This window comes from Nesoenas mayeri, assembly GCF_963082525.1.
Source record: "Nesoenas mayeri genome assembly, chromosome: 3".
NCBI lineage: Eukaryota > Metazoa > Chordata > Aves > Columbiformes > Columbidae > Nesoenas > Nesoenas mayeri.
In genome coordinates, this window is record NC_137544.1 from 114176092 (window position 1) to 114190023 (window position 13932).

The window sequence follows — 13932 nt, forward strand, 5'->3', positions numbered from 1 at the left end:
TCTCTTCTGTGTTCTCACAGAATCACAGAATCGACTGGGTTGGAAAAGACCTCAGAGATCAAGTCCAACCCTTGGTCCAACTTCAGTCCTTTAACTAGATCATGGCACTAAGTGCCATGTCCAATCTCAGTTTAAAAACCTCCAGGGACAGCGAGTCCAGCACCTCCCCGGGCAGCCATTCCAATGCCTGACCACTCTCTCTGTAAAGAATTTCTTTCTAATATCCAGTCTAAATTTCCCCTGGCAGAGTTTAAGCCCATGCCCCCTTGTCCTATTGCTGACTGCCTGGGAGAAGAGACCAATCCCCACCTGGCTAGAACTTCCCTTCAGGTAGTTCTAGAGAGTGATGAGGTCACCTCTAAGCCTTCTCTTCTCTAGACTAAACAAGCCCAGCTCCCTCAGCCTCTCCCCATAGGTCTTATGTTCAAGTCCCTTCACCAGTCTTGTTGCTCTTCTCTGGACCCGCTCCAGCACTTCAATGTCTTTCCTGAACGGAGGGGCCCAGAACTGAACACAATACTCCAGGTGTGGCCTCACCAATGCAGACTACAGGGGAAGGATCACTGCCCTTGTCCTGCTGACCACGCTATTTTTGATACAGGACAGGTTACCATTGGCCTTCTTGGCCACCTGGGCACACTGATGGCTCATGTTGAGCTTCCTGTCAATTAGTACCCCCAGGTCCCTTTCTGTCTGACTGCTCTCAAAGCATCTCCCAAGATGATAATACTCTGTGAAAGTTTATACATCTCAGGCTTCTCCTCAAGATGATTCTATCCAGGACCATTTAATTTGTGCTTTGCCTCTCTGCAGTAGGACAGAGCCAGGACTAAAAGTCACAAGACATGAGTTTCAGCTGTATTCTAAATAATCCTTGTAGCTTAGCCCTGGCCAATGCACTGAGAGTCTGTTCTTCAGAAATGCTGCGTAACTCCAGCGCCTACTAATATTAGGAGAATCTCAGGCAATTACAGCTGTAATATTCTTGTTTCAGTTGCCTCACATGTAAAATGGCATAGTATAATAAGTACTTGTTTACTGATTTTATTGATAGGATTAATTTAATCAACATTTGCACAGCACTATAGACTGTGCTATAAAACAATAACTGCCATTGTCAACATATATTAATGGGTATATCTAGACCTGCAATATATACATATGTAATCAGGTATCTCCTTAGCAATAGATATTTGGTAAATATTTTAATATGTTTAAATACAACATGATGGATATTTCTTCATATCAGTATATCTGCCTTAGGAAAACTCATAAGAAACGGCTTGATTTAGTTATAGTTTGCAAATGGAAGTGACCATGGTATGTGTCTAACTAAGCTGGATCGATACCGCTGACAGCAATTAGCGTTGCTAACAACGGCTGCTTGGCCTCATTCCTGATCTACAGCCCAGCTCTCCTCTTCAGCACGTAACCAAACAGGTTGACTGCTATTGTCACACTGGAACCTGGTGTCACATCAGCTCTAAAGACAGTGAGATAAAAGCTGTGAGATAAAGTTTGCTGTTTTTAAAACAGCAATAAGATGGGGTGTGCGCCAGCCAAAAATTACTAGTATTTATATCTTAAGGATGGAAAGAAGGCAAGACGTTTCAGCAGAGCAGTTCAGCATTATTTTTAAACCTATGTCCAAGTAGCGAAGCGTGTAGGATATAAACATGTGTGCAAGTGCGCAGCTAATGTAGCACCAAAATATAACGTCATGAACTCAAGCTCTAATGAAGTAGTGCTATAAAAGCAGCTGAGACCAAAATTAGTTGCTTACCGACAAGAGCTACTCAAGAAAGCAAAGGTGAATTGCACTAATGCAAGGATGCGAGTCCTTACCAACACTTAACGATGATTTGTAGCTCTCTTTCTAGTAAAAAAAAATTATTCTTCCCTTTTGTCTCCATGTCTGTTTAATGCTAAGCTGCCAAGCAATAGCCGATTGACAGAAAGTGCCTCACAGGGAGGTTTCTGTTGTTAGACCACAGTGAACAAGTCTTCCAGTTCCCAGAGAAACAGTCAATTCCTGGAGAAAAATACGTGCTTTATGGGAGAGAAGCTCCCATAAACTGTGACATTAAAGTAATCGGGGTTGGGGATGGGGGGCACACTGTTGCTGCTTCTTTTTTTAAAAAAACACCTTAAGATAGTAAGCTTGAGAAGAGCAGGGCAAGGAAACTTTAAGGAAAACATTTTCAGTGGAGCCAAGGAAAAGATAAATTTTAGGACACTGCTGTTTTCCTTACTTTTATAAAGCTGCTTGACTCTGCTAAGAGAAAGTCACAGACACTGATCCCCACTATTACAGGACCAGGTCAGAGGCAAATTCTTCCATTACTCATGCCATCATAAACTGGAGAGATCTCCTCTCGGCTCCAGTACACACCAGTACAGTCATCACTTCACAACAGGGATCAACTGCTCTGACTGGGTTCGAGAGCTGCGTATTAGACACAAGAAAAAGGATAACCCACATCTGCCTCAATGCCAGCAACAATGATGTGAAAGGAAAAAAAGAAGCACCCCCACCTCTCCCTCCCAGGACCTGCCTCACTGACCTTTCAGGCAGCTGTGAAATACATCTTTTTACTGTTTATTACCATCAATTAATAAATGATAGAAGTTTATTGCCAGCAGAAACTGTGGTCAATCCAGCATGTGACAATATGTCATCTGGCTTTTATTACATCGGTCACACAAGGCAAACGTAGGTTCTTAATTAATCACTCAGCGTGTTTCAGCCTTTAGAGCCTGGAATACTGGTTTCTCTACCAAGGTACAACATACAAGGTGTTTCAAAAGATTGACCCAATTCGGAATCACTATATCTCTGCAACCACAAACCACCCATGAATGAAACTCTTACCACTTGAAAGGGCAGGATATAGTTTCAAATGATTACTGCTTAACTTGATAACTCATTAAACAGTTTGTAATTTTTGTGTAATTGTAACATGTTGCCATCGTGAATTATACTGCTTTGAAATTGGGTCCATCGTTCTGAAACACCCTGTATTTAACGTGAATAAAATACATCTAGTTAGAAGGGGAAAAAAAGGGATTTCTACAGAATGAAACTGAGTGTTTTAATCTCCATCAGAAGAAAGAGGAAAAAAAACTCCACTTGCTGTTCTGAGTTTTATTCTGCATTACATCTAAATTGTAGAAGAAATGGGACAGTTTTCCTTTCAAGAGTAGAAAAGTACATTTGCCTGTGAAGTTTAATTGGTAATGTAAAAATTAACAGACATAAATGCTGCAAAGACCAGACTTCACATGATGTCCTGATCTACAACTGTCATTCCACCAATGCTAACAACCGAATTTTCCAAACCTGCTAATGACTTCCAGTTCTGATTTTTGACACTTCTTCAGTCAAATTCAGAACTGAGAGTTTCATTTTACAATTGGTTCAGAGTAACTTCTAAATCACTCAATTCACTTGAAACAGTTCTACAATGAATTGACACAGAGAGGTGTAAGATCCCTGTGGGACTGACTGGAATCCAGTGTCCAGTTCTAGGCCCCTCAGTTCCAGAAGGACAGGGAACTGCTGGAGAGGGTCCAGCGTAGGGCAACAAAGATGATGAAGGGAGTGGAGCATCTCCCTTATGAAGAAAGGCTGAGGGAGCTGGGGCTCTTTAGTTTGGAGAAGAGGAGACTGAGGGGTGACCTTATTAATGCTTATAAATATATAAAGGGTGAGTGCCACGAGGACGGAGCCAAGCTCTTCTTGGTGGCAACCAATGATAGGACAAGGGGTAATGGGATCAAGCTGGAACACAAGAGGTTCCACTTAAATTTGAGAAAAAACTTCTTCTCAGTAAGGGTGACAGACACTGGAACAGGCTGCCCAGGGGGGTTGTTGAGTCTCCTTCTCTGGAGACATTCAAAACCCACCTGGACATGTTCCTGTGAGACCTCACCTAGGCATTCCTGCTCCAGCAGGGGGATTGGACTAGATGATCTTTTGAGGTCCCTTCCAATCCCAAACATACTGTGATACTGTGATACTGTAATCTACCAGTCATGGTAGAGTGGATTTCAGAACCACACTCATTTGTTTCACTGGTGTTTCATAAAGAGTGAACAGGCAGACAGAAGCATCCTCTGGCATCAGGAGAGGGGGGATATATCCCACCTCTTTTGCTGCCCAGACAAGGAAGAGATTGATCTGTTTGGCTCCAGTTTGATATCCAACACCCATCTTATAACACTGCCCATTTCTCTATCTAATAATGATAACTAAATACATGTTTGTTGGGTTTCAGGTTTTCACAGTTTGGTTCTATAGTCTAGGATAAAGCAGCTCTGACATATTACCCTTTTACTCGTCAGGTAAGCAAATAATGTAGTTCAGTCATGAGTACCCGGGACACACTCGACAACTGGTTTGATGTAAACACTGAGGTCACTCTTTCCATTTGCTTTCTGTGGACAAAGAAGTTAAGGATGTAACATTTACACTGAAGTTTTGTTTGAGAAGGTAGGTAATACATGACAAAGAACATTAAGTCCCTGCTCTCTCCTTGAGGGAGTAAACTAAAGCTATCTCTACCTAATTTATTTATGATCCCAGCGTATACATGGTAAGACTGGGCTAGCTTCTAATTTCCCTTTTTAGGTCCAAGCTCCCGCTAGTTGCTGAACACAGCCAGCGTTCAGCTGAGTTGGTCTTTTGAGCTACCATCATAAACCCATGACCAAAGTGGATTTCACGCCGGCAGATAAACCGTGTGTGGTGGTCACGCAGAATTTCACACAACACAAGACCAAATCCAGCTCTCTCTGGGACAGCGCTGTCTGTCCCAAAGCACGGCCTGGGACGGCTGAGTTGAAATTAAATCAGGGTTAGCTTTTCCAGTGAACTTCTGAGAGTTAAATGTAGAGCTCATGTTGATTTACAACAAGAGCAACCCACCAGACTCCTTCAGGTTACTTAGAGAAACCCTGTCTTTGACAAATAGTCGAGCTGCTCGGCTTCCTCCCACCAGAGGCTGGTGATGGATGGAAGCTCTGGGCTGCTCACTGCAATATTTATAGCCACCGTGCAGGCAGCGTCCTGTAGAGACCTGACCCATTTAATTATCTGAAAAAGTTGAAAGAAAAAGAAATAAAGAACAGGGTTTCTGATGACCAGGGTAGCATTACAGGACAAAGGTAAATTTTAGATGTATTAACCACAGCGCTGAATTTGTTCCTACAGCTCTCACAGAAACCAGCCACCCAGGCTAAGGACTGGAACTGCACAGGAGGGTTTCCCAGGTTTAATATTTTCATAAGAGCTGGCAGAATTTATCATTCATTTTAGCACTTTGTCTTCATTTCCAGCTCACAGAATTTTCCATGAGCACAGACATTTCTCAGGACTTATTAATTGAAATTATCTGCCAAATAAATTCTACACACATTTCAGCAACTATTTTGTACTTGCAAGCATTTAAAACTTGAAACTTAAAAACTTGAGTTGCATTGATTGATTTTAATTGGAATAATTCCATAGATGGATGAGGGAAAGGGCCACATGCAAACTTCTCCTGAGCTACACTACAGAGAATAACCAGTACAGCTATTTCATGAAGCCTGATGATTTCTTTTCCTTCTTGTTGGTTTTGCTTGTTTGTTTGTTTTTCTTTTAAAATCAACATGGTCTAATTGACAAAATCTGTAGTTTAAACTAAATTTCTGCTAATAGTGTTCTGATGTTCAATGAGTTAAAGATGTTATCACTCCTACACTGATAGTAACAGCACTGCAATTGGGTTTGTTCTTCTATTTTAACTACATCAGTACAGTTACAGCAGTAAAAGTTTTCAAAGAGTGGGTAGGGTGTCACATCTTGTCACCTGTCATATTTTCTGAGAAGGATAGAAGGTGATCTTCCACCTTCACACAAAGGTTGGTTCTTCTAAAAGGTAATGAATTCAAGCGTCCCACGACATACCTCAGTGCTTTTCTGAAGGAGCCAAACCCAGCATGCTCAGTCTCTGGGACCATTTGCCTGCTAATAAACAAATGCCAAGGATGCCATAGGTTCTCAAATGGAAGAACTTCAACCTGAAAGTCAAACAATTTATTTTGGTCTAGAGTTTTAACTGGATTTGAACTCCCAGGCCAGAAACCAAATACCTCATTTGCAGTAACCTAAACCATCTGGGTCTGGTTGTAGACACAGCAATAGGATCTGTTCATCTGGCCTGATACCAAAACCCAAGTCTTCAAGACAGAGTATTGTTAAAAAAAAACAGTTATCCTTTTGCTGCACAGCTCTGCAACCTCAGGTGTGGGGACAAATATAACTTTGGTGTATGTAATGGCAACAGATATCCATATCGGCTCTTAGAAATGGCTCTCAGACTGCTCTCAACACATGGAAAACCTACTCAGAGGAATGAGAGCTTCAAATGCAGCACCAGACAGCATCACAGCATATGGGATTCCAAAGTTCAAACACATAGAAGCAATGAATATACCTGTATGTCACAGAGTCCAGAAATGGCCTGAAAGTCACCTACAAGAAAGTTATCTGGGCAGAAGGATGGAGTTCCCAGACTGACAGCAGGACAGTGAACCCATACTAATGATCTTTGTTTATCTAGTGCTGATATCAAAATAACACTTTGGACTATAAATTCCATAGCAAAGGTCCAGAACAGCTATAAGGATATCTATATCCTTATATCTATAAGAAACTGGCAGGTTTGATGTGAAGGAAACAGAGATCAGTTTCCTATATATTAATCCAGTTTCTGCCAGTGCAAATCCTGAACCTCATTTGTACAGCACAGAAATCTCCACACACCAGTGTGATTCTTTCAAACAGGGGCATACAAAGGAGAGAAATAAACTGGGGAGCTAGAGTCACTACCAGTAATACTTTGAACGGATTTCACAAGAGTAAGAAAAGGAGCATCATCAGGGTTAGGAGACGGCTCCACCACTTTGGCAAGGGGGGGAAAGAAGCCAGTGGCACCCCCCAGCATCCACGCTTTGAGCACTGATGCTCCTCAGCTGCTTCAGACCCCCAGACCTGGAGCTACTTCTTGGAGCAGAAACCTGTCCCTGGAGGTTGTTGGTCTCTTTTCCCAAGTAGCAAGTGATAGGATGAGAAGAAATGGCCTCAAGTTGCAGCAAGGAAGGTTCAGATTGGATATTAAGAAAAATTCCTTCATGGAAAGGGGTTTCAGGCATTGGAACAGGCTGCCCAAGGAAGTGGTGGAGTCACCATTCCTGGAGATGTTTAAAACACACGTAGATGAGGTTCTTAGGGACATGGGTTATTGTCAGAGTTAGGTTATGGTTGGACTCGAGGATCTTGAGGGTCTCTTGCAACCAAAATGATTCTGTGATTCTATGGTACCTTCACACCACAACCACAACAAGCTTTCTGATACACACCATAGGCAGTTCTGCTCTGCTGGGATCACAGCATTCTGGAAATACTATTCACTTCTTTGTATTTCTCTTCCTATTTTTCTCCTTGACACTAGCAAAACTAAATATAATTTAAATGAAAACAAATAACTGCGCATCCCCAGTTGGGCTGCAGCATCAAAAAAAGAGTGAAAAAATAATTACTCGCAGCACATTTCCTGGGTCTCTACCACATGTTCAGTTTCACCAATGAGCTCAGGCAATATGGAATAAACAAAATTATAAATGCAGGCAGCTTTATAAATAGCCAGAATTTTGTATCTTTGTGTTTACTGAGCTGTAGCTCAGCAAACAAACAAAACTTATCTGTAAAGGTAACATTTAATGTGCATGTTTTGCCAAGAAACAGAACTACTACACTGTGTATTCAAAACAGTAATAGAGCAATTACAGCAGGGCTCTATAGTATGGGAGTCTGACCTTCTTGTTTTACACTCAAATAATAAATGCTATGAAAATTTGACAGGGTAATTATTTTATACCTCAAACAGAACACTCACCACCAACAAGCAGTCGGTCTGAGTCTGCAGCAGAGCAGGAGCTCTACAGAAACTGCATGAGGAATGTACCTGAGCCTGTAGTTTACAACCTTCTTGTTGATACTTTACAGCTTTCACATGCGTTAGTACATTTAAGTAGAGGGGGAATTTTTTTTGTTTTAAGTTAGCCAGTTACAGTGTTTTCTCCTGGGGCTGCTTTTGCATCCAAGGCAAATGCAAAATAAAATTTAAAACCCCAAACAACAACAACAACAAAGCATAATTTTCAAAGAAATACAGTTATGTCCACGTGAGATAAACTCCCTCCTAGCACACCAAAACCCTTACTTGAGTCCACTAACATTTCTCCCAAGGTTAAATAGTAGCCAACAGGACTTCCCAGTCTGTGCCCAGTGATCGGTCGGGATTCCAACTGCAAGGAGCTGACAAAGTTCCCTCCAAACACAGACGGCTGCTCTCCCTGCATCTCCTCAGTCACATTCTTCCAGGGTTTTTCTGGAAAAGGGCGCTCTGCATAACCACCCAGCACTGCGCCTTCCCACAGCAGGATCAAACTTGCTGTGCTAGTTAATTGCTCCTTCTCCCTCATTGAAACACATCAGCTCAAACCACCTCTTAGAAACTGAAGCATTTGCTGTTACGGTGAGATGACCTATTAAAATCTCAGTAGTTGCGCAATTAGCATTTGCATGGAATTTACTTTTTCTTATCTCAGTAATGCAAAATTGCAATAGTGAAATCTAGGAAATTAAAGCTCTTAGTTTCCTCAAAAAAATTACATTATACCTTATATTTCTAAGAGGTTTTTCTGTTTCTATAATAAAGGATTACCTTTGCAAGCATCCCTTCCTCTAGGCCAGCATAAAACACAAAGCTAATTAATTATTAAGCACATATGAGCACACAGAAACACTGCAGTCCGTGCCTCAATCTCAAATCCTTGGCCTGGGCCCTCTGCCTCCTCTTTGCACGGGATGCTCCATCGCTTCAGCATCTGTTCCCACTCCGGAGCACGTCTGCACCCTCCGTGGTGCCTTCACCGAGTCCGAACTAACGCTTTTATGAGCACTCAGGTTAGCAGCACGTGTGATGGCAACACAGGCGTGTTTATCTGTAAAGTGTGGACCACCACATATATGTGGACAAATCAATATACATGCACAAATAGTCAGCCAGAATCATAGCTAAGAATCCACCCTTCTTCCCTTCATGCATAGCTATTAGGGGAATAGAAACAAGAAACACGCGTATGTATATAAACACACATATCTATAAACACACATACATGCCCACATCTACAACAACTTTTTACACATACAGAATCCCATCTGTCCACCACAGCACATTCTGGGCATGCAGAACCATAGCCTGGCACCTTAAAGGTCAAGCCAGGCAAATTCCTCCAGATTTCAGGGCTGTTCTACACATTAGGGAATTTTCAGGGCTTTAAGTGTGAGGACCCAGGATGAAATTCTCAGGATCCCAGCAAAGAGCTGCCAAAGCTGCAAAAGCATTATTTTGCCTCCTGGTCTGCCTTCCACACCATATAAACTCCCAGCTCACAGCTCCCCTGTCTAGGTGCAGAAGTGGGCGGCCACAGCAAGAAAACTGGCTTCTCTGTCTGTTGAGATTTTCTTTCGATAAATCTGCACTTATGCAATGTAGAAAAATAACCCAAGCTTCCAATATTTCATCCAGAAATTCCTGACCAACTCTGAAAAGCTTGGTCCTCAACCAGCAGCCTCCTAAGGAAAAATGGGAAGCAGATAAGGCACAGCTGTGAGTGGTAGCTTGGGTTCTGCAAGATTTAGAGGCAGACGTGACCAGGTGATAGATACATCAAGGGAAAAACAGACCAGCTCTATGAAACATAAAATTCTCCATGTTTTAAAATCTATGTTTGGTTCTTATTTTAAAATCTGAGATTACAAAATGCTAATTGTTTAAAACCCTTCATTTCAATGTTACCAGAAGCGGAATATTTAGCTATGGTGGCATTTTGGAGTTTGTCTCAGTCTCAGTGTTGATGAAATGGGAAGAGATATCTGAACTCGGATCTCCAATTAGGAGACCTTCCCAAATGCTTCTTCCAACGCCCCTTGTTAGAAACTGAGAATTGCAAAGCAAGGTCAGAAAGCAGCTTTTTTTCCCACCTGCATTAAGAAATATATTCTGGTAGCAACCATACCAGGGGGTAAATAAAACTAATAGGAAAAAATTAATTTTAAGATGTTGTTCCTTTTGCAGTTCTCACGCTTCCACATGTAGCTATTGGGGGGCATCCTCATGACTCCTGAATGCTCAAAGATGGTAACGTTAACCATTTTAAGAAAATAATATGCCTTATCACAGTATCTGTTTCACCATTAATACAAAGAATCAATTTTGGCAGGTACACCTGGATTGAAAAATTGCAAGCACTACAAAAATAATCAAAGAGCACAATCAGAGTTACAAAGAGGTCTGCATTCAGGATTAGTTCAGGGAAGGATAAAGAAAAAATGACCACTGTTTTTGAGACTGTCTCAGGATCCTAGATCTAAACGTAGGCACCTGTTTATGCGTAAGTACCAAGCCCTTCTTAATCAATTCATCAAGCACTGAATTTAAAGTACACATTTTAGCCCACCTGAAGTCTTGTAGTGTTTTCAGAATGCTGGTAGGAAGCATGGCCAAAGAATCAATTAGAAAGTGCATCACACAGTTCATAACATTAATCTTCAAGGCAATGCTTTCTCTTGTACTTGTGTAGAAATCTGCTGTTAGGTAAATGTAACATGGAGTTGCTTGGAGATTGTTATTAGGAAAAAAACACGTGTACTAGAAATATGTCATTTAAAAATCAGCTCCCATAAAGTCTGTTAAAAGAGGTCTGTGATACACAGCATAAACAGAAGAAATCCCTCTCCCATGTATCTTAAATCCACACACACAAAAGTGAATCTGCCCTTGTGCTCCTACTGGGAAAGTCCCTGAACTGAAATAAAGGTGATTATTTTCAGACAGCTCTTCACTAATATAGGTAAAGATAACTCTATTGTGTTTAAGTAAATAACTCATTATATTACCAAACTCCATGTGTGCTTGAAGTACACAAAGATCACTTCTCCTTGTGGTATAATTTGATTTCTTTCTGGCATTTTTTTTAGTATTTCATTCGACGGCATATCTACACATGGTACTTTCCCCTGAGAGTTTACCACTAACAGCTCGGTTTCCATACACACATATGGCCACGTTCAACTTTCTGCACTGTCTTTATCGCCATGAAAGCTGAGTCTGCGGACTGTAAGCAGAGACGCTAGACAGGCCTGATGATAGCAAAACAGATTAGGAGTCTCTTCAGTTCAACAATACTGAAGAGACACTGGAGTAGGTGGCACAAGCTTTTATTATCGGCTGACTATCGCTACCCAAGCAGGGTTGCCGATTTCCCCTGCAGAACAGAGACTGCTGCCAGCCTCTCAGGGATTATCCTCCGACACAGCTAAATGCCAAACCCTATGAACTTCTCCTATTCCCTAAAATTACCGCCTTGCAGTCACGCCTCTTGCATTCGTGGAGGAGGGGTGGGAGGCTTTCTAGCTTTTCAGGGTCTGGGATGATGTAACCTAGAAACCTCTCGGGACAGCATGTGCTCGGTACAGGAGCCACCGCCACCATCCACCCCCCACCCTGCCAGCACACGCACGTCACACCACGGCTCTGCAAGGCTTCGTTCCTAGAGACACCCACGTCCATGGGAAACAGCCCCCCCGCAGCACGTCCTGGAAAGCAGGTACTCTGCACACCCCAGGGACCACACTCCAGCCCTCTGCCGAGATGAGCTACAAAATTGATTTCCATGAAGAATCTGTATGTCTTCTAATGTGCTCAAGGCACCCTAGAGAGAGGCATGGTGGAGGGGAGAGGACTGTAACAGCCCAGAAGCTGCACTACTTCATCCCACAAAATCCTCCACCCTCCCTGTTTCTTCCTCGTGTGGGACACAGGATCATTTGAAAGCATCTATCAAAAGTAATAATTCTCTGCACAACGATTCCCTTCCCTCCCCCTAAGGCCTTATCAGTCAGATATCCCCACGATAACAGGGAGGGAGTGCAAACAGGAGGGGAATATAAAGGGAAAACTATTGACCAAAGAGTCATATCTAAGGAGTTTCATGTAACAAGATCTAATCCCCACAACGGATCCTTTCCCAAGGGCATCAGCAGCCCAGCTCTGTCACCATCAGGAGGAGGCTGTGAGCCCAAAACAAAAGCATCTTATCAGCAGCAGGAGTTGGCTGTGGTCAAAGCAACAATGATCTTGTTCTCATTTCTTTAAGAAGCCCCCACTGGAGTTGAGACAAGGCAACCCAAGGGAGGGAGTCTCACTTGATACGCTTTTCTATTTTTTAATCAAGGTCTTAAAGCATTTCACTCCTCCAAGTTCAGGGTACCATTCTCATTAATTCCCTTGGAAGTAGGATTGGGCTTTCATTGCATAACTACCAGTGAAAGAAAAAAAAGGAAAAAACAAACCCAACACAAGCAGCAGCAAGGCTCACACAGCTTGCTTTCCCTCAAAGCCAAGTGCCGCCTGGGCATTAAACCTGCCAGGAATTGCAATAACCAAGGTACTGAATTAGCCTCTCCCTGTGTTCACCCTAGATCTGGCTGTATCCTAGAATATTTAGAGGTCTAATTATTATTTGAATAGGAGATATTTCCAGTGGAGCTGGGCTCCCCAGGAGTGGAAGGAGACTCCCTGCCACTGTAGCTACCTCAGATTTCTTGGGACTTCAGCAGAGAAAAAAATCTCCAATGGCACTTCAAGTTTCCCAACTTAAGTTCATTAGTGCTAAGCACTGATTGCTTATCATCCTTACTATTAAGCAGTTTCATCAGCCTAGGGGTACCAACAAGCCACCAGCCTCACAAACTTGACTGTCAAAACCCCTATGAAATCTTCCACTTAATTGTGTGCAAGCTTCTCCATGAAGATGTAGCTTTAATTATTTTTTAAGCGCTCCGAGCAGTTTCAAGTGCAGCCGTGCAGCCGTGCAGCGGAAGTCCTGGGCGGCCCCAGCCGCTCCCGGACCCAGCCCCAGCTCCCGACCCCGCAGGATGGGAGCTCAATTGGAGGATGTTTACATAGTAAGTCAAAAAAGCACCGAGCTACCATGTGGGAAACTCCTCTGCTTTCCAGTCCAAGAAAATCACCCTTCAGGGCCGCTGCTGAGGAACACTTGCAAAGGCTCTTGGCACCGCTACTCCTAAATATCCCCTGGGAAAGAAGGGGGATTAACGCGGGGACAGCCGGGACGCGCCCCGCTCCTCTCCCGCGGTAAAGTCGCGGGCAGGACCGTGCCAGGGGCCACCCCCGCGCCGCCGGGATGCTCACGGGAGGACAACGCCCGCCCTCAGCCCAACGTGAAGGGCACCGCACCTCCCCACCGGCCCGAGCCTGCGCTGCGCGGGGGCTTACCTTCCGCACCCCGCCGAAGCCGTGCTCCGCCGCCACCCGCTCGGCCTCCGCCTGGCCCCCGCCGTGCAGCTCCACCAAGAAATGGTTGGTGTAGACGGTTCCCCGGGCCGGGGCGCCGAGGAAGAGCAGCAGGAGGACGAGGAGGGCGGCCGGCAGCAGCGGCGGCCCCGCCGGCATGGCCCCGCGCTGCGCGCCCGCAGCCCGCCGCGGAGAGGGCGCCGGGCGGGCGAGGCGGGGAAGCGCCCAAAAGATGGGAGGGGAAGAGGGGGGTGGAAATAAATCAAGATTTAAAATAATAAAATAAAGCGGCAGAGGCAGGACGGGAGCTGCGCGGCGGGGGGCTGCTGTGGGGGGCTGCTCCGAGGTGCCCCGGTGTGTGTGCGCGCTGCCGGCTCTGCATTCCCAGCCCCTCCTCGGCTCTAATTCAGCGGCGGCCGGAGGGAAAGCACCAGCCGGGAGGGGGGAACTGCCGCGCTGCCAATCATGGGCGAGGAGGATCGCCCCTGCCCCCCCCCAGCACGCA

At 44.1% G+C, this 13932-nt stretch overlaps 1 protein-coding gene across 1 annotated transcript in view; it reads right to left on the bottom strand.

The window, feature by feature from the left end:
* The window catches only part of PCSK2 (proprotein convertase subtilisin/kexin type 2), a gene marked incomplete at both ends in the record, with an annotated part of 102328 nt that extends 88742 nt beyond the window's left edge, over positions 1 to 13586 (bottom strand). The window contains one exon of the mRNA XM_080342327.1: positions 13410 to 13586. Coding sequence (XP_080198453.1) covers positions 13410 to 13586 — 177 coding nt within the window. The remainder of the gene's footprint in view (positions 1 to 13409) is intronic.
* Positions 13587 to 13932: the final 346 nt, after the last annotated feature.